The sequence below is a fragment of the Diuraphis noxia genome, unplaced genomic scaffold, assembly GCF_037042655.1.
Source record: "Diuraphis noxia isolate RWA-SAM2 unplaced genomic scaffold, SU_Dnox_SAM2 contig0004, whole genome shotgun sequence".
Lineage (NCBI taxonomy): Eukaryota > Metazoa > Arthropoda > Insecta > Hemiptera > Aphididae > Diuraphis > Diuraphis noxia.
The window spans coordinates 63,521,239-63,549,206 of NW_028301714.1; the positions used below are offsets into that span (position 1 = coordinate 63,521,239).

A 27,968-nucleotide genomic window follows, 5' to 3' on the forward strand; every position below is an offset into this window, starting at 1 on the left:
TCTACGTAGCTGTGCTAGGTTGCCAAATTTTCTTTTCATTAGTACGGCTATTCCGTGTGTCATCTCGAAATCCCACCGCTGCCACAAAAAATGTTATGGATTTTACACACAACACAAAATAAAATGTACGCACCAATTGAAGATTAAAATAATGAATGTATTTTTATTAAAATTGGTAGTAAAAATCTTAAGTATAGCTACAAATTGCTAATCGGACACTGGTTATTCTACGACTGTCTGACTCCCCTGTGTGTTGTCGTGACGATGCTCCGTCTCACATAAAGAAAACCCTTATTCAGCGGTTCCCACAGTAGCAACGTCGTACGACACACACTCTGCGTTATCGTTGTAATAAAATATGTGTTAATATATGTTAATAACATATATAGATATATAAAGCTAAAATATGTACCATTCAGGGGTTCTTAACAATGGGATTAAATTTGAATTCAATTATAGGTATCATTGTATACGAAAAACGATTCTGAACGGAGATGATTTGTCAGTCTAGGATATATTATATTTAAATATTGTCATATATTCTATTTTGAAACTAATAAATTATTTTTTATAGGTCAGTTGTGTACCTACATAATACCTTATTGTTTTTAACAATATTCATAATTATATTGTTAAAATACTCTTATAATAAAACATTATATAAATTTAAATTTGAAATATTTAGCAATTCATTGTCTTTCTCTTTTAAAAAATTTGAAATAATTTAAGTGGTTTGTAATATTTTAAATATACTATGGGGTAATAATGGTAATATGTAGAATTTGCAATTTTGAATTAAGTTGTTTATAACATGAATAAAAAAAAGAGGGTAAGTCGTAGATGTCACTCTGTTGTACAGTAGATTACAAGTGGGTTACGGTAATGGATGGAATTAAATTTGAATCCAATGATATTATATCATTATATACGGAAAACGATTCTGAGCGGAAACGGTTTATCTGACTAGGATATATTATAGATTATAAAAAAATTTCAAATCTTAGATTTAAAAAGAAAATGTATGAATTTTCTAATTTAAAATAATTTGCGAATTTTAGTGATTTTTACGTATGTTGTCAAAATTAAAATTTGAATCCTTGTAAAAAAAAACTGTGGCTACGCATGTCTTTTGTTTTTCAATTGCTATTGAAACAATATGTTAGGAGCCTTGTATTACATTTTCAAATCTTAGATATAAAAGGTTAATTTTTAATGAATTTCTAGCATAAAATAATTCACGAATTTTTGTGATTTTTACGTATGTTGTCAAAATTCAAAATTTGAATGCTCATAAAAAAAAATTGTGACAATGAATTTCATTTATTTTTCAACTGATATTGTTACAATGTGTAAGAAGCCTTGTACTAAATTTTCATGCTTTTCTACCTAACAAATACATTTTTATCGATATTTATAGAAAAAAAAAACTAAAAAAGTTGAAAAATTAAAATATCAGTAAACAGCTCAAAACAAATCTAAATATTTTGAAAATTGAATCAATATAGAACATTTATATATTAACATTCAGTGAAAATTTCAAGTATCTGTGGTAATTTGTTTTAGAGTTACACCAAAATAAGAAAATCGCTAAATGTGAAATCCAGTGAAAATCCAATGTTGTAAAAATTTAAATTTCAAATGCTCATAAAAATTTAATTTGAATTTCCGGTGGGAATTTTTTATGATAAAAATTGAAAATCTTGTAAGGAATTTTGTATTAAATTTAAAAAGAATTTTTTTTATGAATTTCTGGCTTAAAATAATTTGCGAATTTTGGTGATTTTTACGTATTTTGTCGAAATTAAAACTTTGAATGCTCATAAAAAAAAAATTGTGGCCATGAATTTATTTTATTTTTCAACTGCTATTGTAATAATATGTTTAAAACCTTGTATTCAATTTTCAGACTATTGATTAGTCTCTTACTAAATTTTTTTAGCTATTAAGTATATTGAATACATTTATATATCATTCAAACTACAAGATAAATATAACAATTATTGTGTTCAAATTTTATTGTAGACAATTTTATAAAACCTCCAACACAACAATTTATTTGTTGGCAATTAAACCTAGCATATTTTTTTTAGTATGTAGGTATATTGTACATAGGTACTTATTGATTTTTATTATATTGTTTTGTTATTCATTGTTTTTACTACGTATACATATGTGTGAATATGTAGGTATCACAACAGGAAGTTAAATAATTCTTGTTTATTAATAGTCTTGGACTCTTGGGATTCCGATTTAATTGTTATTCAAATAATATCACTACATTAATTTTATATAATATATAAACGAACACGACATCTTTAGTACAATGATTAAAATCCTGCATATTAACTTGGCAGAATAGGCACCTTAACAGAATACCAAAACTGGTTGGCTAGATTAGAGATAAGCATAAGAACCGTGACCAGTGACGTAATCGTAGCAGGTGATTTTAACGCGAAGCATCGTGCACGGGGATCCCGAGTGAATGACGATAAAGGAGAATCGCTGTCCGATCTCACGAGCTCGCTCCGATTAATAATCTGCAACCAAGGAGACACACCCACATGGCAGAGAAATGACTCGAAATCATATATTGACGTGACGATGACTTCAGGCAACCTAGCCGCGAGAGTCAAACATTGGCAAGTATCGACCATAGCTACATCGAGTACGACATCAAAGATGCAGAGGCAGACCCTAGACCACAAATAGAGCTCATAACACGAAAACTCACAAATATAGATAAGAAGAAACGATAATCGAATAAACAAGAAACATCGATATTGGCACCACGAAAAATAATAGCGCAAAGGCTTTAAATCGCGCACTCACGGAAATACTAGATGGAGTAGCTCCGAAGAAAAAAATATGTACAAGCAGAAGATCCGTGTATTGGTGGACGCCGGAAATAAAAAAGCTCAGATAAACAAGCAACCACTTACGCCGTGTTTACACGCGGAAACGAAGACGCACAGGTGAGGACGCGTGCGTGATAGAGAAAGAAGCTCTGTGACAGGCAAAACTCGAGCTCACAAAAGCTATTAAGAAGGTAAAATATGACTCGTGATGTGAACTCTGCTGCATGATAGAGTCGGATACATGGGGAAAGCCCTAGAAATTAGTAATGTGGAAACTGTGTAAAATAATACCAATTCCAAGGATGGACATAGCGGGTAGGATAGAGAATATTATTGAAGGACTCTTTCCCACGCATTAGAAAAAAGAAGGGACGGTCTGGCAACAGAAGAAAACCCTGCTCCCTCTGTAACAATCATAGAGCTGACGCAGTAAACGAGGTGACTAAAGATGAATAAAGCGCCGGGAATAGACGGAGTTCCTAATGAAATTCTAAGAGAAGTCGTGAGACTAAGACCTGGACTTATGCTGGATGTCTACAATAAGTGTATCAAACAGGCCAGTTTCCCAAAGGAGTAAAAAGGTTGCCAGACTAGTATTGGTGAGGAAAGGAAAGAAACCACTAGACAACCCATCGTCGTACCGACCACTGTGTATGCCATGGAAAAACTACTTGAAAAGATCCTAGTCAAAAGGATCAAGGATTTCTTAGAAACGGTAATCGCCTAACCCCAAATCAATATGGCTTCCGCAAGGGTCGGTCAACAGTGGACGCGGCTACTAGGCTAAGGACAATAGTAGACGAAAGCAGTGAGAACGTGCGCTGCATGGTTGAATTAATAACAGTCGATGATCGCAATGCGTTCAACTCGTCACCTTGGGCCGGAATCATGGAGGCAGTTACGGGGAAAAAGCTACCAACATATATGTGCAAAATGCTAGACAATTACTTCCACGACAGAAGATTAACATACAAATCGGCGGGAAATGAGGAAACAAAAAGACTGTCAAGCAGGCGTTCCGCAAGGCCCGACGATATGAAATGTGCTTTACGACGGCCTTCTTCGTCATGAGATGCCAGAAGGAGTAAAATTGATCGCGCATGCTGACGATGTTGCGATTACCGCAGTGGCCAAGAGCAAGCCCAAAGTAGAACGACTCCTAGAAAACGCGACCGAGGTTAGGTAATCCAATGGATGGAAGAAAATAGTATAGAACTAGCCATTCAAAAATCAGAGACAATCCTTTTTACAAGGAAGAGAACAGATAACCGAATAAGCATCATGATACGGGGGCATTCCATCGACTCTGGAGACACGGTAAAATACCTCGGTCTGCATTTTGACAGGAAAATTAAATTTGAGGAGCACGCGCGCAGAGTTACTGAAAGAGCAGACGACGTGACAAGGAAACTCCCGCGAATAATGCAGAACACTGGAGGTTCAAGAGTCGCCAGGAGGAAACTCCTAGCCACAGTCCCGCAGAGTATCTTGCTATATGGTGCCTCGGTCTGGGCCAGACATATGGGAAAGAAAGGCTGGATTATGTTAGATAGGAGCAACAGGAAAATAGGGCTCAGAGTTATTGCCGCCTACAAAACGGTATCAAAACCGGCAGTAGAAGTACTGTCAGGGTTGTCCTCGATAGAGCTCATGGCGGAGTATAGAAGGAGTACGGCGACGGCAGAGGACAAAGAAGAAGCAAAGAATAGAATGATGCAAGAATGGCAATTGAGATGGGACCAAATGTATACTAGAAGATGGACATTTAGACTGATACCATGTGTAAGAAGATGGCACGAAAGGAAACACGGAATGATGGATTACCACCTTACGCAGGCCTTCACAGGACACGGATGTTTCTCATCCTATTTGCACTGGTTTGAGAAATTGGCATCACCTGCATACATGTTCTGCGAGGATCCAAACGATGACGACAAACATACACTATTCGAGTGCGATGCCTTTCATGCGCAAAGAAGAAACATAGAGATGACAGTTGGTAGCGAGCTCACACTGGAGAACATGGTGGAAATTATGCTAATCTCAGAAGCAAACTGGGATGCAAGACGTACACATATAACGACGATTTGGAAACGGAAAGAAGAGGAGGAACGAGAGCGACAATAAAGAATAGTAGTAGTAGTATAGAAGTTAAGATAAAATGTACACTAAACGTGAAAAATAGATGGGATAGAGCCCCTCAAACACGATGTATGCCTAGAATTGTGAGGTACGCGAAATGTCCCAGATCACGGCCAAAACGCGATGTTATTTTATCTCAATAAATGATGGTGACTGGGGGGTTAAATGACTAACGTCTGTCCCACCCCTAGCCACTGATTCCTATGTAAAAAAAAAAAAGTTTTCATACACTTGTAGCCCAACACACATAATAAAAAAATATAAAAAGGATTCAGTCACAGGTCCTCAGTGGTGAATGGTTATTCATTTATGATACAGGGCGAGTTCCCATTTTCGCGAGTAAGAAAAACTCATTGGACTAATAAAACATAGTGTCTTTGACCCTATATAACAAGCGTCCAAAAAAAAAGTATATTTTACAGGCATATATTCCACCGTTAACTTGTGTCGTAAACGTAATATTATTATTAATATTATCCTTATTGATTAAATAATTTAGTAAAATTATGGTTATATAATTAAAAATATTTTAGATTCTGGGAGGAGCGATGTATTGATACCATGATGTGTTTTTTTTTTTTTGTGTGTCTGTCATGACGTTTTGGGGCAGTAAAAGTGCTTCGATTTTTGACTTCAGTACCTCGTTCGATCAGAAAGTGAATCTAATTGGTACTTTGGGGGGTCAAAAGTGAAAAATTCTTAATACTTTTCTAAATAATCGAGAAAAACAAACTAAAAATTAAGGGAAAAACGGAAATTAAACGCACACTAATTTTTCGACAAAATCGATTTTGGTTTTTGATGTAATTTAAAAACAAATGACCATAGATACTTGAAATGTTCACTGAATGTTTATATAGGCAATTTCTATATTTGATAAAATTTTCAAAAAATTTAGATTTGTTTTGAGCTGTTTACTGACATTTTAATTTTTCAACTTTTTTAGTTTTTTTTCTATAAATATCGATAAAAATTTATTTGTTCAGTAGAAAAGCTTGAAAATTTAATACAAGGCTTCTAACACATTTTAACAATGGCATTTGAGAAATAAAATTAATTCATAGTCACATTTTTTTTTTTTACAAGGATTCAAAGTTTGAATTTTGACAAACATACGTAAAAATCACGAAAATTCATAAATTATTTTATGCTAGAAATTCCTAAAAAAATTTCCTTTTATATCTAAGATTTGAAAATTTTTAATAAACTATAATATATCCTAAACAGATAAACCGTCTTCGCTCAGAATCGTTTTTCGTATACAATGATATAATATCATTGGATTCAAATTTAATTCCATCCATTACAGTAATCCACTTGTAACCTACTGTACAGCAGAGCGACATCCACGACTTACCCGCCTTTTTTTTATTATTATTAATAATATTTTAAATTGTATATTAGATTACTTAATATTTATTTAGATATTTAATAATATTCATTCGATAGGTAAATAATGTACCTATATAGGTCAAGCGTAAAATAAATATGTTAAATAGTTATTTATAAAATAATACATAACATTAAAATTGTTCACTACGTTTTGAATTGTTAATTTTTTTTTTTTTAATTGGTTTTGTTAATTTAATATACCTACAACATGAATATTTAATGTATGTTTAATTTATATTTAATTTATTAGGTATGACTATATATGGTTATCTTATATGTTGATCATATATTCTGTTGATAACCGTAAACTTACCTTTATTTCTAGTACCAATATGTTATATTTATATGTAACTACTAACCAAAATTACATTATGGTGTGTTTCAAATAGGTTATTCAAATAATTATAGAGTGTTTAAGTATAATAATGAGCACATTCCTAAATTTATTTGTTTAATTATAGTTAACATAATCGTATATTAACAGAGTACATTAAAAAAATATCGATTTTTAGTATACATTTTTGGAACGCAATTAGTCGGTCATCAACCTACGGCAGGTTATTAACTGATTTTTTTGATATTTCTGTTCCGGAAACAATATGTATACCTATTAAATAAAATTTGGAACGCAACTAGTATGCACTAGTATATCATATATAATAACATCATCTGTCGATGATCGTAATATAAAGGATAAGAATTTTTACTTTTCAGTGATGATCGATGATAATTTAAAAGCGAGAATCTGAGCTCATCCAATTCTGTGGAGGGCGTTCCTTGTTTGAATTTTAATTAAGAGGTGTTTTTTCTTAAACTATCGGTTTTTGTCTAAATTTAAATATCATACGCTTAAAAAAAGTGCCTTGGTATTTTAAAATTATAGACCTTCAACTTATGAGTTCATCTTTGAAGTTTTTAAGCTTTCAACCGTTTTTATTTTTTATAAAGGTTCAATTTCCTATTTTTGTTATTCCCCAAATATTTCATACCGATCACTACCACTCGACCATATGAGCACGCACCAGAGGCGGTTTGAGTATAATGTTTTTGGTGCACTACACCACCAATGTTAGGGGGGTGGGTGGTCTTAGTTGAGCATGTGCTGACCGCAATGTTTAATTTTAATGTTCAATTTCTATGGTGAAGGGGGGGGGGGTTGGTGAGTGGGTGTCTATATATTGTCTTGCACTACTAAATAAAATACATTAAAACCACCTTTGGCACGCACAATGTCTTTTTGGATATTGCAATATTATATTATATATTACCAAGTTCTATAATCCGAAACGCAACGACATTGTATCATATAGTATATTACATTATTATTGTATTGTGTCTGTTATTAACTAGGACTACATATAATATTAAAATTAAAAAATAAATAGTTAGTAAAATATTCAATAAAACGCTATGGCATAATAATTATTTTAGTGTTTCAGTGACGTGTGAGTTGCGTGGTTTATTCGAACGCCATTATAACAGTATGATCTGATGGAAGAACACGGCTCTCCTTCAAAGTTTCTGGTGTTCACCACTTACATTCAACCTTGTGCGTACGGTGGTTCACTGTTCGTGTGCAATACGTATTGACCTCTGGCACTAAAACAAAAATTTAAAAATAATAATAACCACAAAGGTACACACGAAAACATTTTAATGGGCGATTCGATTGGAGCAACTCTTTAAGAATCGCAATAAATATTTAATCGAAATATGATGCAACATAATAATATTATCTATTCATACGGACTTCGTGTGGTGAGAAATATTATTATTATTACTGGTATCTTTGAAGGGCATATATTTTAACCTAAAACCTATCGCTTTTACAATAGTGATATATCCACATTCAGAAATAGGTCCATAAAAATCGTGTCTATGTATTACAAACCTATGATTGGATTTTATTTTGATTAAAAGATTATTTTAAAACCGTAACCATCCCAATAAATCAAATGATTTAGAAAAAAATTAATCGTTAGTAAATTACAATTAATGTAATGATATTCAAAACTGCTCCGCTATCTGCATTAGGATTAGTCTACGTTAAAATTACAAAACAATATGACATAATTATAGCAGCTACTTTAGTACGATTACGTATTTGATGGGAGGAGATGGGGGGGGGGGGGGTGTCAAACAATACATTATTACTAATAAACTATGTGCATAATATGAAATTAATGAGAAGCGCCAAATATTGTGACGCAAAAACTATGACAAACTCACGTGTGATTCACCCACTCTCCCATCAACTCAAGGTCACCTTGCCGTGGACACTTGCCAGTTAAGTAGTCAAACGTACTCGGACACGGCCAAGCCCAGAATCCCGTTTTCGATCTGATGCTCTCGGCGAAGTATGTCGGAGCTATATGATGATCACAACTGAACTGACCTAATGAAATATACATGTGCAGTCAAAAATAATAAATAAATATTTACTGCATTATTTTTAGAAACATCTGATGTTTAGAGGCTTAACTTACTGTTGTACGATCTGATGTTTATTCATTAATTGCAATACACTTTTCTCGTCATTCAGTTTTGAAAGTAAATTCAATTTGATTTTTAACAGTTTGTCGAAGTCATTTGTCTAGTATCTACGTATTTCGACTTCTAACAGCGTTTAAAATAATACATATTTAATACTAATATACAGTGTATGTGTTGTACTTAAATTAATAAAGGGAAATCAAATAATATACTATATTATGATGTCTCTAAAAAAAAAAACGTTCTTTGCTAAATATATGGAAAATAGTGATTTTTTTTTTTACTGTAACAGTGGTTTTGGAGGGAAAATATTACCTATATCCTACTCATGTCACCTATACCCTACACCAGCGTTTCCCAACCTTTTTGCAATGACGACCCATACATTTAATCTTTATTAGGTACGCGACCCCACCCCCTTAAAAAAAAAGTATGTCTTAAATAAATAAGATTTTTACTATAATCCATTTTATCAACAATATACTGAATAATAATAACTTAATTAATAAATAAATAAAATAAATTATAAAAAAATACAAAAAATTAGTATAATAGAAAATTTAGTGTGAATATCGACTAGTCAATAGTCATTAGCACATTTAACGATAAGATAAAAAAAATTCCATAATCATAATAACTTTACATCATTTATTCTACAATACTAGTTATTTATACTATCTATCAATTTACGATTAAAATAACTGTAATCGTAACCGAGAGTCGGGACGCATCAAAAAAATTTCCCGACCCATGGTTTGGGAAACGCTGCAATACACCAATGGTCTCGACGGGTGGCTCAGAATAAACATTTATTACTTTAATATTTTACTTAATTAATTTAGTATTAATATGAGTAAAATAAATTCGTATTTGAAGCCATTGCCCTGTTAGTTATTAAAACTATGGATTAGTGATATCAAAAAATTAATACGCTATGCTACTGCAGCATAGATAAAGTTCTTTTATTCTTGGAATTTTAGTAATTCTACTATAAATACCTACAGAGGGAGTAAAGTTGTCACACGCGGAGTGCATGTTTGACGTTCTCTTAATAATATTATGCGATTTTATCCGAAGTATTATCCAAGGTATAAAGAAAAAATGTCGGAAAATCATCCTTTACACATTATTAATAAACACTCACTTGAGCTGTTGTGGCAGGCCGGTTGTGATAATCCACCATTAACATAAAAGTCTACGTCACCGCATGGCGCCAACTGGCCATCGATCATTGCGTCCGTGTGTATCACATCCACAAAATCAGCATCGTTGCTACTCAGTCTTCTGTTAAGGTGTGAGCTGTAGAACAACGGCAAGGCTGGATCCAGTCCTAAAAGAAAAACAATACAAATTGATCACTATATATATTTTGTGATTTAAGTTTCAATCGACAAGAAAAGAAAATATTATTTTTTTTTTTTTTTTTTCGTGATGGTTTGTTATATTATTTAATATTTTATGATAAGCTAGCCACCTATATTCGTCGAACTAATATATTTTTAAATGTAGTAATATTATTCCCGTATTACACATAGAAAATATTATATAATATTTCTATAGTTAAGTTATTCAAAATTACTGTAGTTAAAGATATTCCATAGTTTCTATACCATGGTATCTATTGTAATATGTAGATTGGTTTAGGTATATTTAGTCATTTTACAAAGCACTATAATTAACAACAAATCCCTCTGGTATTAATTATGATATTCTATTTAGATAAACACAATATGAATTATTTATACAATATATAAAAGTTGATATGGATATAAACAAAAGAATTGCATAACATAATAATGCGTTGAATATAATATAATTCGCGGTACAATTATATTTTCCCATTCACAATTACAATATGAAAATTACTCACGGTTAGTGGTTGGTTGTTATGCGCTGCTGCCGTCGCGTTGGTGTGCTGGTGTTGAGCATGATTAAAGATATACTGGTTGCCGAACGAGTAATAATAATTCAATATTAATTGACATTCATAAGTTCTTATCAAAGTACTCTGACTACTAGCGCATCCGGTGTTGAACATTTAAAACTATACTCTACAGTATCCAATTGAATACAATTTATACTAGTGCTGAGCAGAATATCCGGATCATCCCGTATCCGGATTACCGATCCGGATTGATCCGGATTGAAACAAAAGTAACAATCTGTTTAATCCGGATTAAAAATCCAATCCGGATTAAAATACCAATCTAATTTATTAATATTTACAATATAATATTGTAGTTTAGATGTTTATATTAACTGTATATAAAATATAAATTAACACTAATATAAACATTATCATCATTTAGAGTGAAAATTCCAAGTATTTAATCTTGTAATTCTTCATATGGGTTATTTCTATTATCGCGTGTGTAATGTTATTGTTCTATTGTTCAGAAGTGATATAAATAAATATTGTGTCGCGTTCTACAAACTACAAAGTATTATCAGATATCAATTGTACCTTTTATTAATATTTAATAACAGGCAATGTTATTTATTTTCAGTACTCACTGTTCTGTTCTGTAATCTTTAGTTTGTTGTAGTCTGTACTCGATACTCGATAGTTACTAGTTACTCCTTACAAGTTACAGCTCAGTAATTTTTTATTACGTTAGTACTTAGTAGTTAGTACTTAGTAGTGTTAGTACGTATTACGTATCGACATATCGTTTACCCTTTACCTTTTTTAAAAATGTCTCAAGTTTGGACAAGTTTTACCAAAGGTATTGAAGAACATAACAAGCACTTAGTATTTTGCAATGTCTGTGGAAAAGCATTCAAAACTTCAGGCAGTACAGGTAAATTATGATAACATAATAATATGTAATAGGTATAATAAAAATGAAAAGATTTTAATCTAGATATCTAAAACAATAATTTAAATATCTATAATATATGACTTTTATTTAATAATTATTAATTACCAAATACCATTTGCACGTATTTTTGAGTAAATTAATTATTGTTTATTGCTTTTAAATTATTAATTTTGAATTTTTTTAAACTCTTAACTTATATATAAATAACATAAATTGATGACCTAATGGCTAATACAAAAAATACATTTGTTTTGGAAAAATTGCTCAATTAATTTTTTTTTTATAAATATTAAATAAAAGCAACATCTTAATGATTAAGTTAAATAATCGATTATGTGTGCAGATGACTTTTAAAAAAAAATGTTTTACTATTCTTGTTTAAGTAGTTGTCCATTAAGTATTATTTTAAATACCAACTTGTAATTGTGAATAATTTGTATTTATATTTTTATACCAGGCACATTATGGAATCACATGCGAACCAAACACAATATAAGTGATGGACTTTCTCTTGATAAACCAAAAAAAAAGGTAATTATTTTATTGGGGTGTATTGATATTACTAATATGGCCCATAAATTTAATTATTTTAATGTATTCAACATATTATATAAGTTACAATATTAGTTATACTTTGTAATTTATAATTTGTATGCATTCAAATTTAATGATAAACTTAATAATAATAATTTAATATATTTTAAACTACTATTAAATTATAATATATCAAAATCATGAATATTTGCAAATTATTTTGTAGTTGAAAATTCATAAAATTGTACTATCTCTATCACCTGTGTGCAATATTATAGTTACGGACTAAAATATATCTTATTTCTAATTGAAAAATAAATTATTTGTGTCAAAATAAATTAATATATTACAATTTAAATGTAATAATATAGCTTATCCTAGGACCTAGGCTGACAAATCATCTTTGTTCAGAATCGTTTTTCCTATACAATGATACCTATCATTGCATTCAAATTTAACACTTATATAATATATAATAGTGATCCATACAGCACCTAATGTACAGCAGAGCGGTACCCATTTACTCGCTTTTTTTTAACTTCAATGTTCCTCAGAGCAAATCTGTAATGTACAAGAAATTATAGGGGCTACATTTTTAACAAAATCCGAAATCCGGATAAAACGGATTGATCCGAAATTCGGATTAATTAATTGTAATCCGTAATCTGGATTGGTCAAAATAATGCTCAGCACTAATTTATACCATACAAACATGTACATTAATTAATAATATTTAATATGAATATAAATAATTTAGGTATATTGTATTTTGTATATCATATTTTATCATATTTTGTATATGAATATATGTTAATTAGTTAATATGTAATAGTGTATTTACAGAAGTTTTAACTGATATATGTGTAATGTACATTACAATGTGAATGAGGCAGTATAGTTGGCTGAAAAACCAAGAAACAAAAGTAGTAACATAAGTAGATTATAGAATTATAAATAACACTTACAAACCTTTGAAAATATATTAATTTTTATTGTTTTTCTGTTTGACTGAAATATTTTTTTTTTTTATTCTTATTTATTTAAGTAATTTACAATCTATACAACATTATGTACAATGAGCAAATTTGATAGTTAATATAATATAAAGTAACAGAATTTAACATTTGTGGGCAGACACTCAGCAGCACCACCCAACTGACTGAAATATTTAAAATTTAAATTATGTGTTTGTGCCTGTACTGGCTGTAGTCTATACGTAGCCACGCAGCCACGCAGGTAACTGTATTTTGTACATATTACATTATAGTTATTTAATTATTTTTTCCTGTTTAACTGACAATACCTTGTATACTGTTGAGTTATGATCATCATAACTTAAATTATTGATCGGAGTATTACCAATTAGTAATTAGTAATTAATAATTATTACTTATTAATTATTAGCTATTATTATTACCATTGATTTTATATTATATTATTATAATATAAAATAATAATTAATAATATCGGGATTGTTGACTCTTAAAGTCTTAAGTATCTACAAAAAAAATCGGAAATATACACTAGATAGCGACAAAGGTCACAGTACTTTTGATAAGAACATTTGACGGTCTTCTTATCATCCGTCGTTCGGCAACCAATATATCTTTAATCATGGTGTTGACACTCCGTTATTTCAATGTCCGGGATGACAGTATAAATGATTGATACGGCAATGGTGACGATGACTCAATGGTATCACGTGTAAAATGAAACGTTGATGATAACAACGGTACGGGGTGTATTATCTGAGGTAATGTCACGCGTATTACAATAATAAAATGATACGCGGCCAGTGGCGTGTTATACGCGGCGGTATCACTGGTTTGACGATAATACGGTGCGGTAGTGTCCGGTATAATCAGGGGTACGACACTGTGTGTATTGGCAAAATCGGGTGACTGTGGCCTTGAACACGGTAGTAAGTATTTTTTTAATACCATTAAACATCATAGATGTAACTAGGGTCAACATTTTGGAAGGGCTTAACTCTTTAATATTTTAAATTTAATTATTAAAAAAATTGTTTTATTTGGGACATGTATTTTTGATAATTTTTCGTTTTTAATTAAACCTATAGTAGTATAGTCTATAAATTATAGATAACTATAGTTATTGCCTTATTGGTTAAATAAATTAAATACGTATTAATCACAAAAAAAATTGAATAATAAATTAATATGTAATGACACTAATAACATATGAAAACGCCAAAACTACTGTTCGCGCCCCATCGCTCGCCACGACTTCCAGCTCGGAATGTTGGCGACACTGACAGAGCTGTCGCCGTCGTCTGCGCCGACGCTAGTGGCGTCGTCGCCATTGGTTTTGAAAAGGCGCTTCTTTTTCTTTTCATATAACCGTTGCCGATACATGATATGCATGTTCCTCTGTGATATTAAAAACTATGTCTTTATGATCAGCTCAAAAAGCACATGTTCGGTGTCTTTCTTATTTTGTTCAGTTGGTTTTTCTTATTAACAACTACGTGCAGCTCAAGCTATACCGGCTGTATTCCCCGTCAGTTCGACGTGTGATCTTGGCAATCTATTTGACAGCTCGTCGTGGGAGCACCATTATTGTTGGCTTCCGTCTACAAGTAGCAGCTCACCATTACCGTAAACGCTTGTAGTTCAGCACCATATCGACACCTTTTGCAGCTCCGCATCATCGGCACATATTCTCCCTCATTTTATTGCTCATTATTATGTAATGTATAGGTCTTTTTTATTTGTATTGTAAACACTTCAATCGGTGAGCTATCAATATATTACATTATATATGATATAACTAAAAGGTTGTATTTTATTAGTTTGATATCTATTCCGGAGAGGTGCGAGTCACGGGTGTCAACCTCAGTGCAGGAGCAGTCGTGGCGCAATCAACTACGGATTACGGGATATAGATACAGGTGGTTAATGCCGCCTGGCCATTGCGTTGTATCCGTTTTTAAAATTTCGTGACAAAGAGGGATACACGTTGCCAACATCCTATAAGATTACGGATACGGTACAATTTTAAGAGTCCAATACTTCATACCGTAGGGATACGTAAACCCGCACAGCTGCTGATCGAGTGTCTATTCTATATGGTTCTGTGGTATAATACAATGAAAATGATACTGCGATACGGTAGAGTGTTATCTACGATAGTGTCCCTATACCTGTTTTCGCCGTTAGGCGTCGCATCGCAAGTTTTCTTGTTACACTTTTCAGTGTCATTACCATACGTGAGGTAATTCATTTGATATCTTGTGCATAAATTCCTTAAAAATATCAAATTCGCAAAACAAAAATTATCTATTCGGTTTAACTCAGTAACAATATGATAAGTACCGTCATCGATGTCCGTAATTAAAAACATGTACACAAGCACTAAATGATTACAACGATCGGATCATTATAACTATATTACAATATTAATTAATCGCTCACCCGTGATTCTCGGCAACTTGATGGGATTAAGGTTTTTGGATATCTGACTGGCTAATTGGCCTCCTAGACTGAACCCAATCACGTGCATCACCTCTTCGGGCAATTCCACCTCGGACAGCTCAATGATTTTACGCACGAACTGGGCACTGCACTTCCCTACCGCCGGCAGGTTGAACACCGCAGCGAAATAACACGCATGGGGCCCGGGCGCGACTTCGCGGTAATCGATCATCCAGACGTTGACGTTTGCCTGCATTAGGTATTCTGTAGACAAAAATAAAAAATTAATATCACCTCACAATGATAAATCATGTCTTGTAATGTGATACCGGAACAACGCCCATTGGCAAAATTAAGTGAAAAAACGCGCGTAGCCATTATTATATTATTGTTAGATGACATATTTTCAATGTATAGATAATAAAAAATTCAACTCATCGATGCTCTTAAAACTCCTGCAGAGAATTCGTTCGTTTTTACAGGAAAATGTAGGTACTAAAAATGGTTATGGAGAGTTCAAATTTAAAAAAATAAATAATTATAAAAAATAAAAAAATATGAAATTGAATATGAATTCATTTTAAAAAAGTTAGGTGATTTTGAACAGAGAAATTAGAGGAATTTTTATTTTTGTACACGATGATTTATTATAATGATAATATAATAATAATAAATTATTATTGTTTCTAAATCATTATAGCACGGCGTTCTATATATGCAAAATACGTACATTACCGTGATGAACATTACAATAATACAATTATTTAAGATTTAGAATAATATATTTTATTATTTTATTTGTTTAAACATCCATTTTTAACCATAGATTTTCTAGTAATTTTAAATTATGTCAATCTACTGATTATGAATGTTATTAAAATAGTCAATTATTTGTCAAGTAAAATATGACAAGCTATTCAACAAGTCTGCTATTTTTATACAGTATAACCTCATAACTTGATTACTGACATTTTGTTAGGGTAAACACGTATTTTTAAAAAAGAACGTTGCTTTCATATTTTCTGAGATTTATTAAACTTTTAAAAACATATAGTGTAGTTGTGAAATAAATTCTTAAATTTTCAACAACATTAATTATTCGGAGGATAAAATAAATATAAACTATCAAGAAGCATAATTATTCATTTTTTAATTTCTAGAAATAAATAATTCGGAAAAAAAGTTGATAATCGGGGATTGGTGATGGTTCGTATATTTAAGGAGCTTCTTATGGAGAATATTTATAGCTCGTATGTGCGTGATGTGACTGCGGTGTAAACATGTAGCATAAATTATTGTTGGTGTGCGTGTGTTCCCGACTACACCACATCATACACACAAATCAATTCAATTCACAATATAGATGCATGAAAAATTATTATAATTCCTTGAAAAAATTTGTTTGAAAAAAAATATTGATCTTTGTTAAAGGGATTAATGGTGGTGAATATATTTTGGTAATTGAATGTAGGAAAAATTTGAAGCAATGGTTGTGTGACATGTGATTATGTGTGTAGTAAATTATTATTTATAATATTATTCATGTGTCATATTATGCGCATACCACTCACTACCCATGACTTGTATTTACTTTAAGTCACACGAGTGAACGTTTCATAGAGCGTGTGTTTTATAATATAGCTAAAAGTATGTTTTTTTCGTCAATCCTACCGATCCCTTTACCAATGGAAAAATACTTCTGAAAATTGATTTGAACTCGTTATAATGATATTTCTACTGGAAATCGATCAATTCAAATTTATTAAATTTCAAGAAATCAATTCTTGTGCACCTCTAATTCACATCAAAAGATAATATCATAATATTTTACGCAATCAGGTATACTCTCGGTTTTATAAGAGGTAAAACTCATTCAGTATAGAAACGTAACCATTGCATATCATGAATATTAACGATTACATAATTTAATTAATCAATACTCGGAAATTACAGATTGATTTTACTTACATTACAGAATCATATAGAGATTTCTTTTGATTGGTAATATAAAATCAATGTAATATCGTTGTGAAAAATGTATTTCATTAATAAACATTTTTTTATTATTAATATTATACTGTATTTATATCACTAAATATATTGGTAATAATATATGACCATATTGTTTAAACGAGATGTGTTGGACTTACGTCCCGACTCCCAATGGTCAGTCACGACGGCTGAATTAGCTTCTCTAACCTGCCCACCGCCGAGCTAATTGGTTTTTTTTTTTTTATTTAATTAATGTATGGATTATTTAAAATAATTCTTATAAATCATTATTTTAATTTCCTTTCTATCCCTATCTACAAATATTTTGTTCGTAATGATAAACCACATATCACAGATATCGCCTATATGACCATTGAGCAGCCCAGTTAGAATAAAACACATGCACTTCACCAACCACCACCTTATCATCAAATGTTTGGCTCAAAAATGCACTGCTATCAGTCGCAATTTGATCAAATGTCAAGAAGATATCTTAAATTGGATAATATATACTCAATAATCAAGCCATACAGCTTCATGAACTCAACAAAAAAACACAGAAGCAGTCTATACATTTCTATTCATATTAATTAAGTCTAACCTCGTAAAACATAATACAGTCAATGAATTTATGATTTTTTTATGACTAGGATTCAATTTTAGAAAAAGTTGGCTGATAAAATATAACCATAATAATAGTTGAAGCCATAAGAGACAAAAAAAAAAATGTGTTGTGTCCGTTTTTAGTACAAGATAATAACTGTTTTGGTACAATGTAACGTCTGCTAACTTTTATATGAGCGTAGAATGTATACAATAACGCAGCGGTTTGTGCGGATTTTCAAATTTATTGGTCTAACGTAAAAAAGACAAAGGAAGAAAATTGGAAATTGCACCAAAAATATTTAGGATATGCATTTTTATATAGTAAATTGCGTGTGATATATTTTATGTATAAATACATTTATATTGTAAGAACATTGTGCTCTGCAGATATTGTAAAATAATATTTAAGTAATAAGATGGTGTTTTCTCCGATCGTTTTCAAAAATTCTTAACACGTTTCTAGACTAAACCACATTGGATCACACTAAGCCAATACACGTTTTAATTTTGAAAATGTATTATATGGTACACAACGGTGTGTGGTTTGATTGTTATTATTATTATAAAATTGATGTAAAACTTTTAAATCAATTTTTCGTAAATTTAGACCATATGTTAATGTTACAATATTAGTATGGTTTGTTACAATCTACATCAATATCGAAAAACAACACGTGATGAGTAACAAAACATTTACCGTCTTTTATGGATTGAAGCATTTCTAGCATCATATTACTGTTGAAACCATGTAAGATGAACTTATTTGGGAGAGACTTGACATAGTATGATTCGGTAATATTTTCGACTGTGACCAATTGAGGGTTGTATTGGTTCTCTCTGCAAAAAAACATAGATTTTACAAAAAAAAAAAAAACTTATATTAATATTTTATACCTACCTATATAATATCAAGATAATTTGGGGTATGGGGTCCGTGAATTGCTTAGTACACGTTTTACTAAAAGAACCCTATCGAAAAATAATTATTACTCAATAATAATATCATTAATACAATATTATAAGTGTTTCTAGGGAGTGCTTACAACGGTTTTAAATCAAATTTAACCAATGTGCCGTATAATAAATTATTATATCTAAACGCCACTTATCAATGCAATCAATATACATGTGGTATAGAAATATATTTTTAAATGTATTCCAAACTATATTAAATTTCTAATTTTTAAACTAATAGTCTTAAACGTTCTCGTTTTTTTGAATTTGATTATTTTCTTTAGTCTATCGCGATTATTTTGAAAGTACCCGGAAAAAAATTTTATCATTCACCCTCAGAGTCAGTGGTGTATTTGGGCGGGGGGGGGGGGGGTCAACCCGTTGGTACAAGCATAACTAGTTTGAATTTAAGAGGGAGTGTTTGCTGTACCTTAAATTGGTCCCCCCTGTCTAGTAGTGTCGTTAATACCCGGAAATCTGAATATAAAACAAGTATGACAACACGAAGCCAAACAGCACAAACCAGGTGGTCGAACGTTGAAAAACCTCCCGGCCTTATTGGTGAAAAAAGCTCTTCTCAGGGTTACTCAACTGACGAACGTGGAACACACGTGAAAAAATGAAAAAACAAAATCAACAAAAAAATGTACAAAAAATCCAAAAAAATACATGACAATCAGCCACGCTGTGAAACTGCAGGTACTAGAACGGTAGAGAACAATTTCAAGATAGCTCAGGTTTGTGGATGGCTTGACTCGAGCCAAGGCTGACATTTTGGGGAAAAGATTTGGTGACATGGATGTATTGGTGTTACAAGAGACCCACATACCTGATGGTGAAACATACCGCCTAAAAATAAATGTTTATGATCTGGTATCTGGTATCTCACATTGGCCTTAATAAACACGGGTTGGCAACATATGTAAGCCAAAAGACATTGTTCCTAGACATTGAACAAGTGCCTGGTAACGAACATACGGTTGGTATCCGCATTAGTAACCTCACCATCTTCAACGTTGACAAACCTCCTCCCAGCATGTGGACTGCTACCGTTTTGCCAGTCAGTGAACATCCTGTAATATATATAGGATATTTTAACTCTCACAATACTGAGTGGGGATACTCCACCGACAATGAAGATGGTGAAAGACTTTCGGACTGGGTAGCAATTAACCACCTTATACTGATCTACGATTCCAAACAAGGAGGCAATTTTAAATCTGGTAGATGGGGTACGATGACATCGCTAGATCTCTGTTTCGTGTCGGAGGACTCTAATGGCCTATCTCTAACCGTAAACAGAGAATTTAAAAACCCTTTCCCAAGAAGCTAGCCATTGCCAACCACCGTGACCATCGGTCTTATAATCCCAACCATAGACAAACCTCGCTGCAACCTACGTAAAGCAGCAATGCCAGAATATTCAAAATATGTTGATGATAATATCAATCGAATTGACCCTATACCGGACAACTATGGCAGATTCATCAACCTAATAAGGAAAGCTGCGAAGAAATCGATACCTAGAGGCCATAGACATAACTATACCCCCTGCTGGACTAATGAATTCGAAGAGTTACTAAAAGAATATGAAAGGGATGGAAATGAAATGAATGCCGACAAACTCATCGTCCTACTTGACGAGGAGCGAAGGAACAGATGGGCACTGGCTATGAATGAAATGGTCTTCACCCATTCGAGTAGGGAAAGTTGGTCTCTACTAAAGAAACTAGGGCAGCTCAAACCTCATGGAAAGGTAGAAAAGTCTCATCAAACTCTATCTCAACCATTCTTCGTAAGACCGCTAATATAAAAACCCAAAAAACTCGATAAGATGAAGGTGAGTGCTGATTAAAAGGAAGAGCTTCAATTATGTGCAGAAAAATCCAAAAATATGAATGACTTTGGAGTGGAGGAAGTGGAGGATGCCCTATGACTTCTAAAAAACGGTAAAGCAGCATGTGAAGATGGTATACTTTCGGAATTCCTCAAACATATGGGCCCTATGATTAAAGGGAAATTTTGGCTAGCAAGACTTTTTTCATCAGTAAAAAAATAATAATACATTGCCAAAACAATAGCAGGAAGCTAAAGTAGTTGCAATATTAAAACCTGGTAAGCTTGATGATGACCCAAAAAGCTACAGACCGATCTCACTGCTATCCGTTGTCTACGAATTATTTGAAAGAGTACTACTAGAAAGGATCCAAACGAATATCGAAGAACTCTTGCCAGCAGAACAGGTGGGTTTTAGACAGGGAAGAAGCTGCAGTGAACAAGTACTATCACTGACGACGTTTATAGAAAACGGGTTTCAAAAGAAACTAAAAACGGGAGCTGTTTTCCTAGACCTGTCTTGTGCCTACGATACAGTGTGGAAACTAGGTTTACTTTTGAAGTTAGCCAAAATCCTACGATTTAAAATATCATTGCGACTAATTAACAATATATATTGTCAGACAGAAAATTTAAAGTTCACCTAAATGGAAAGGTAAGCAAATACAAATTCCTTCAAAATGGTCTTCCTCAGGGCTCAGAACTCTCTCCCATCCTGTTTAATGCCTACACAGCGGATATCACAAATACCTCGTCACGCAAATTTATGTACGCGGATGACGTGGGGTTAGCAGCTCAAGCAGAACCATTTGAAAAGGTTGAGGATATTTTAAACGAAGACCGAGTAAGAGTACAGAAATATTTCAAATCTTGTTCCTCACTCTTAACCCTAATAAAACCACATCCATAGCGTTCCACATGAGCTGCTAACAGAGATGCTAACAGAAAACTTAACTTGATAGTTCAGGGAACCAAACTAATGAGTGACGATGCTCCAAAATATCTAGGGATCAAACTGGACAGAACATTAACCTACAACCAACACCTTGAAGATGTAAAAAATAAACTGAAAACAAGGAATAATATTATTAGTAATCTAGCCGGAACAAGCTTGGGCTTCCGAGCAAATGTACTACGCATATCAGCCCTAGCCTTAGTATACAGCGTCGCGGAGTATTGCGCCCCCGTTTGGGAGAGAAGTGTACATGCAAAGAAGGTTGACACCCAGCTGAATAATACTACGCGAATCATTACAGGCTGTGTCCGGGCTACCAACCTACAGTGGCTTCCAGTCCTTTGGAACATAACCCCCCCCCCCCCCGGCGGCTCGAAGACATCTCTCAACTGTTAAATTTTTACAGAAAATCAATAAATTAGTGAATCTTCCTGTGTACGACATAAATAGCGCTAGGAACTGAGGGACTTCACAAGGGCGATGACGAAGCAATAGATTGGCTGTCTAAGACCAATGTTCGCCTTTAAATATATTATGAGCTTTAATTACTATTATCTTTGTTATTGTTAAATTTATTAGTTTATTGTAAGTCAATCTACTCTAGTCCTTGTTACTTTGTTAATTTAATGTTTATTTAGTTTTGTTTTTACCAATAAATCTACGTCATATGCAGGGAAAAAAAGGGAGTGTTGAAATATTAATTTTTTTGTTACCCCCCCCCCCCCCATAATAAATAGTTTATAATCTGTTCTTTTTTATGTAATATGTACATATTGTATCCTTAAAAATTGTTAATCTTAACCTCCTTGTATGCCAATAGCCATAGACGCCGAGGCTTATTTATTTAAATAAAAAAACATATTTATATAATGATTCATTTCATAATATACTTTATATTCACCTGGTGTACAAGTACAAATTTATCAAAGGGTCGGGACACACAGAATGTACAATAAACGTACAAATTCCGACTTTCTCATGGTTTTCAGCGCACTGCGTGCTCGAAAAGCACAACGACCACACAAGAAACACTGTGGCCGTACTGTAAGTCGCTGCAAAACAATTAAGTACATTAATAATTATTATGCTTTGATACTTTAAAATGTAATATTTTTACGAATCCGTCAAACTTCTATCGACGGAAAATAAAATAATAACCTGACCACGACAAATACAATCACGTAATCGGTAATCCTATCCGTCGAGTTAATAACAAACTGCGGAAGGTCGCCACTTTAAAACAGTATCGAGCATTACTTCAGTGGCTGTCAAACGAGTTGGGGGAGAGAGTAAGAGGGATAGATCCTCCCCAAGATCTTTTTTTAATATTTATAAATCATGATAATGTATATTATAGAATGTTTATATATATATATGGTGGAGGATTGTCCTACCATACGCGACGTATGGGCCTCGCACGACATTCAGTTTAACGTATGTTTTTTCTACAATAAACACATTATAATCATTTATACCTATAAACTGAAGTTATACTAATTAACGTTTAATTGCTGCATTCATATTAATGTAACGATCCAACAAATTTGAAATTGGTGACGTAGAAAATTTTTAAACTCATCTCGTATTAAATTAGAATATTTATAAAATGGGTGAGGACAACAAAAATATAACTCAATTCTATAATATAATAGGTTCACCGGCAACATTTGAATCTGGAAACAACATAACAATATTTGAATCAAGACTTACACATTTTTTCGTTGCTAATAGAATAAATAACGAAGTCCAGAAGAGAGCTATACTACTATCTTCAATTAGTGAGGAAGTTCACAAAATATTATTCAGTTTATGCGTTCCAGCCAAACCAGACGTTCAGACATATGACACACTATTAGATTTGTTAAACAATTATTACAAGCCAGTGAAATCATACTTCGCATCAAGACACGCATTTTACAACGCAAAGCAGAAACCAAACGAAACTGTAGCTGAATGGGGAGCAAGAGTAAAGAATCTGGCATCAAAATGTAATTTTTCAACGAAATTACAAATTGTAATCCGTGACATTTTTGTTGTGGGTATGAACGCGGGACCAATTCAAGATTGATTACTAGAGGAAGATGCTTCAAAAATAAGCATCACGTATTCGCACCTTATGGAAATTTCTGCTGCAAGGATGGATAAAGGAAGAAGCTGACTTCAAATATAAAAAACAAAGTCAGGGATCAAAATCAGCCAAGCTGTCAATCACGGAAAAATCAAAATGTGGAACATGCGGTCGATTAGACCACACACAAAATAATGCCGATACAAGGACTACAGTTGTAATATTTGGAATATCAGGTCATTTGGCACCTACGTGTAAAACTAAGAATAATAAACCAAAATATGATAACCGCTCACACAATAAATTCTTTTTCGAAAATTTATGTAATAGCTCGAATGAAAATATTCATGATGACGCAATCGCGTACAATTTATCTGACACTTTTTCCAATATGATTGAAAATAACTTTCGAAATAAAGTAAAAGCGTACATTATCAATGTATTAATTGAAAACAAAGATATAAAATTTAACTTTATTACCAAACAATATTTCACTACGCAATCACGTCGGAAATGACATAAGCCCAATAGAAAAAATAATAGTAAATGCTAAATATTTGAAAAAGTCTTTTAATACGTGTATTTACGTAATAAAAAACGGAGGACCGCCATTAATTGGTAGAAATTATTTAAAAATAATAAACTGTTCTCCCATTTATAAAACTGTAAATGTAGAAGAAAATATAGAGAACATATTAAAAAATTTCGAGTATTTGTCAAAATATGAAATTGGCACCCTTTAATAAATACCAAATATCGCTTAACATTAAAAAGGGGGCAATACCCAAGTTTTTCAAGCCAAGGTCAACGGTTAGGTTAAGGCAAAGGTGTGTGTGTGTGTGAGTGTCGGTCATAATATAATATACCATAATCTCGTACTAGCGTCAACAACTGCATTTTTCACACATTACGAATGTAATGTAAACATTTCAGTAAAATTAGCATATTTTTTTTTTGATTCTGAGCGGAGCGATGAATGCATTGATTTTACCATGATGTGTTTTTTTTTTGTCTGTCATCACGTTTTGGGGCAGTAAAAGTGCTTCAATTTTTGACTTCAGTACCTCGTTCGATCAGAAAGTGAATCTATAGTTGGTACTTTGGGTGGTCAAAAGTAAAAAATTCTAAGTACTTTTCTAAATAATCGAGAAAAACAGACTAAAAATTAAGGGAAAAACGGGAAATTTTACGCACAATCAGTTTTCGACAAAATAGATTTTGGTTTTTGATGTAACTTTAAAACAAATGAAGTATATTCTATCCACCATGCAATTTTCAAAAATTTTGACTTAAGTTGAACTATTCATAGGTATTTGTAATTTTAGGTCATTATTAGTTTTTTTTTAAATTAATATCGATAAAAATTTATTTGTTTGGCAGAAAAGCTGAAAATGTAATACAAGGTAATAAAATGTAATAAAATGTAATACAAGGCTCCTAACATATTTTTATAATAGCAGTTGAAAAATAAAAGAAATACATAATCACAATTTTTTTTACAACATTCAAATTTTAATTTTGACAACATACGTAAAAATCACGAAAATTCGCAAATTATTTTAAGCTAGAAAATTCATAAAAGTTTTTCTTTTTAAATCTTAGATTTTAAAAATTAAACACAAGTCTCCTAACATATTTTTACAATAGCAGGTGAAAAATAAAAGAAATATATTAGCACTATTTTTTTTTTGCAAGCATTCAAAGTTTAAATTTCGACAACATGTGTAAAAATCACGAAAATTCGCAAATTATTTTATGCTAGAAATTCATAAAAAATGTTCCTTTTATATCTAAGATTTGAAAATTTTTAATAATCCATAATATATCCTAGACAGATAAACCGTCTTCACTTAGAATCGTTTTTCGTATACAATTCTGTAATAACATTGGATTCAGATTTAATTCCACCCATTACAGTATCCCACTTGTAACCTACTATACAGCAGAGTGACATCCACGACTTACCCGCTTTTTTTCGTGGCCACATGCGAATTTTCAGAAGTTCTAGAATGCATTAAAATGCATCATATCATCGAGTTATTGGAATAAATTTTACGTGCTACGGCATAACATTTTCACAGAAATTCTCAAACATTTGCCCTGTCTCACTCAACGCCATGCAGGATCAACTAGTTTTTAATACTTATTAATTTATTGAACCACTCGCAAATAAATTATAATTGCATGTATTCTCGCATATTTGGTGATAATTTAGACATGGTTTTAATGTTCACTGTCTTACTACTACGTATACAATATAATACATCAAATAGACCGTACCAAATGTTGCTATATTTCCATAGTAATTAAATATTTAAATGTATTCAATACATACCTAACGCCATATTGGACGATGCTTTTTAAATGCAAAATATTGATGTGAAGGTAACTGTTATATTAGTATTAATATTAATATCGATATAAGTTCACTGCTGTTTAAACTATAATAGGATCACGTCGAGGTCACCAAAATGTGCGGGTCGGGAGCGAGCAGTAATGTTACGCGTGCGCGTCACCGTATATATTTCGTGTCCTAATATAGGTACTTACACACCGACCGATTTGTGTATATGTGTTATAGCTCAAATAGAATTGGTTGGGTTCGCCGCGCAAATACTAGCGAGCTATGTGGTGTGGTGGTGTGTTAGGTGTGAGTGTGTTTACAGATAATTAATAATAAAATGGTAACACGTTTCAGGTGGATAATTAGTTGCCGTATAATACACTATATCAACAATTATAAATTTACAAATATATAAAATCACAGCAACACAATAGTATAGTTGGAAATATAACATAATGAATAGCAGCCCTTGTGACTGAAACGAATATAATATAAATGAATGCGTGGCCCTTATGGCTAATCAGAATATAATGATCAAACTACGGCCCTTTTGACCAAACCGAATAAAATATATAAATTAGGTAGCTGTTAGAGCTGTAAGCTTGCATAGTGTCGGTCATAATATTATAATATACCATAATACCTAAACCAGCGTCAACAACTGCATTTTTCACACATTACATAACATTAATGTAAATATTAAATGTAAACATTTCAGTAATTGAGCCTATTTTTTTTTTTTTTTTTTATATAACGTCGTAATCATCAAACATTTGTGACCATATGCGAATTTTCAGAAGTTCTAGAATGCATTAAAATGCATCATATCATCGAGTTATTGGGATAAATTTTACGTGCTACAGCATAACATTGTCACAGAAATTCTCAAACATTTGCTCTGTATCACTCGACGCCATGCAGGATCAACTGATTTTAATACTTATTAATTTATTGAACCACTCACAAATAAATTATAATTGCATATTTGCTAATAATTTAGACATGGTTTTAATGACCACTGTCCTACTACTACGTATACAATATGATACAACAAATGGACCGTACCGAGTGTTGCTATATTTCCATAGTAATTAAATATTTAAATGTATTCAATACATACCTAACGCCATATTAGACGATGCTTGTTAAATGCAAAATATTGATGTGAAGGTAAGGCGATACTGTTATATTATAAATACCATAGAACAGTATAGAACTTACTATCGAAGCGATACTGCTCGGTGGTCGATCTCTGGTGGTTTAGTGTTGAAGTTGTAAATGATTACCTGGTGGTTTAGGAGTGTTGTTACGAACGATTTTTTTTTCAACAAACGGTTTATTATTTGTTTACGTTTTAATCGTATAAGTTGTAATTAGGTTATAACCATAGAATATTATAGAAGCGACCCTCGCCTCTCCACTTGAATTGTTTTTATTTCGTGGCGGACTGATTGATGTTGCAAGCACGATTTAAGATATACAGGTTGCCCATCGACCTATACCGAAATGATTAAAGTATGAAGATGAGATTGACTCACAGC

At 32.2% G+C, this 27,968-nt stretch overlaps 2 protein-coding genes and 1 long non-coding RNA gene across 7 annotated transcripts; 2 read left to right on the forward strand and 1 right to left on the reverse strand.

The window, feature by feature from the left end:
* The first annotated feature begins 3,303 nt into the window (after positions 1-3,303).
* LOC149056332 (uncharacterized) lies at positions 3,304-3,926 on the forward strand. The gene is made up of 2 exons (XM_089227061.1): positions 3,304-3,415; positions 3,535-3,926. The coding sequence occupies exons 1-2, from the start codon at positions 3,304-3,306 to the stop codon at positions 3,924-3,926; spliced, it is 504 nt and encodes a 167-aa protein (XP_089083187.1).
* Positions 3,927-7,694: 3,768 nt separating this feature from the next.
* Positions 7,695-27,658, reverse strand: LOC107163004 (pancreatic lipase-related protein 2-like). Of its 4 annotated transcripts, none has more exons than XM_089226395.1 (7): positions 27,548-27,658; positions 22,917-23,067; positions 18,968-19,107; positions 15,673-15,936; positions 10,027-10,212; positions 8,619-8,784; positions 7,695-7,988 (listed from the first exon to the last, which is right to left on the reverse strand). In XM_089226395.1, the coding sequence occupies exons 1-7, from the start codon at positions 27,555-27,557 to the stop codon at positions 7,931-7,933; spliced, it is 975 nt and encodes a 324-aa protein (XP_089082521.1). In that variant the 5' UTR covers positions 27,558-27,658; the 3' UTR covers positions 7,695-7,930. The 4 variants fall into 4 exon arrangements, 3 of the variants coding, with proteins under 3 accessions (XP_089082521.1, XP_089082520.1, XP_089082522.1); XM_089226394.1 differs by lacking the exon at positions 27,548-27,658 and adding an exon at positions 26,419-26,524; XM_089226396.1 differs by lacking the exons at positions 18,968-19,107; positions 27,548-27,658 and adding exons at positions 20,230-20,297; positions 26,419-26,524.
* Positions 11,299-13,338, forward strand: LOC149056333 (uncharacterized). 2 transcript variants are annotated; one of them, XR_016191769.1, is made up of 3 exons: positions 11,299-11,683; positions 12,162-12,235; positions 13,071-13,338. It is a non-coding gene; the product is annotated as an uncharacterized LOC149056333 (long non-coding RNA). The 2 variants fall into 2 exon arrangements; XR_016191770.1 differs by having other exon boundaries at positions 13,082-13,338.
* Positions 27,659-27,968: the final 310 nt, after the last annotated feature.